The following is a 693-nucleotide window of genomic DNA, read 5'->3' on the forward strand; positions in this document are numbered from 1 at the left end:
TCTTCTCTTCTCTTCCCTTTTCTTCTCCTCTCCTCTCTTCACTGCACATATGGAGTCCCACAGTATGATGATTGGCCCTAGATCGTTTTTATGGGTGTGGTCCAGTGGCAGTAAAGCGGCCGAACACCTTAATAAGCGGTGACACAGTAAAGGGAATGCAGATGCACACAGGATCCCAAATATAAATAAATAATATTAAAAATCAGGCCGGAGCGCGAGGCACATTGAAGCAATATTCCCAATATTAATATACTAATATTATTTGTGAATTCTGTTGAATTTTGGTACATTGCATTTAATTTTATTTCATTAAAATGCATTTATCAATGTTTCCTTGGCTCCGGAGGATGAAACTGAAGGTTCGCTTGTTTTACGTGGCTTTCTGGACGACATTCGTGCTTCTGTTCGTCCGAGTCGAATTCAGATACCGTTTAAACGATATCGTCGATTTAACTGCGCCGGCTTGTGCGTGCATGAGCTGCGTAATGGACTCTCGGGAGGATCCGTGGTTCAGAGAACGCTATGACAGCCGGGTGCCAAAACTTATGAACAGGGCCAACAGCAATCTCAGCGAGCTAACATATACCTGGTGGAAGGTAAGTGCGTATTTGTTTGTGTTTTTAAAACGTATGATTTATTGCTAGATTGTATTCCACATTTTTATTATAATTTATTTAATATTAATACAAACAC

The 693-nt window shown here is 40.4% G+C and overlaps 1 protein-coding gene across 1 annotated transcript in view; it reads left to right on the forward strand.

Annotated features, from left to right (window-relative positions):
- Nucleotides 1-347: 347 nt before the first annotated feature.
- The window catches only part of LOC113656609 (CMP-N-acetylneuraminate-beta-galactosamide-alpha-2,3-sialyltransferase 1-like), a 3,747-nt gene continuing 3,401 nt past the window's right edge, over nt 348-693 (forward strand). The window contains exon 1 of the mRNA XM_027167922.2: nt 348-596. Coding sequence (XP_027023723.1) covers nt 348-596 — 249 coding nt within the window. The remainder of the gene's footprint in view (nt 597-693) is intronic.

This window comes from Tachysurus fulvidraco, chromosome 10, assembly GCF_022655615.1.
Source record: "Tachysurus fulvidraco isolate hzauxx_2018 chromosome 10, HZAU_PFXX_2.0, whole genome shotgun sequence".
NCBI classification, from domain to species: domain Eukaryota; kingdom Metazoa; phylum Chordata; class Actinopteri; order Siluriformes; family Bagridae; genus Tachysurus; species Tachysurus fulvidraco.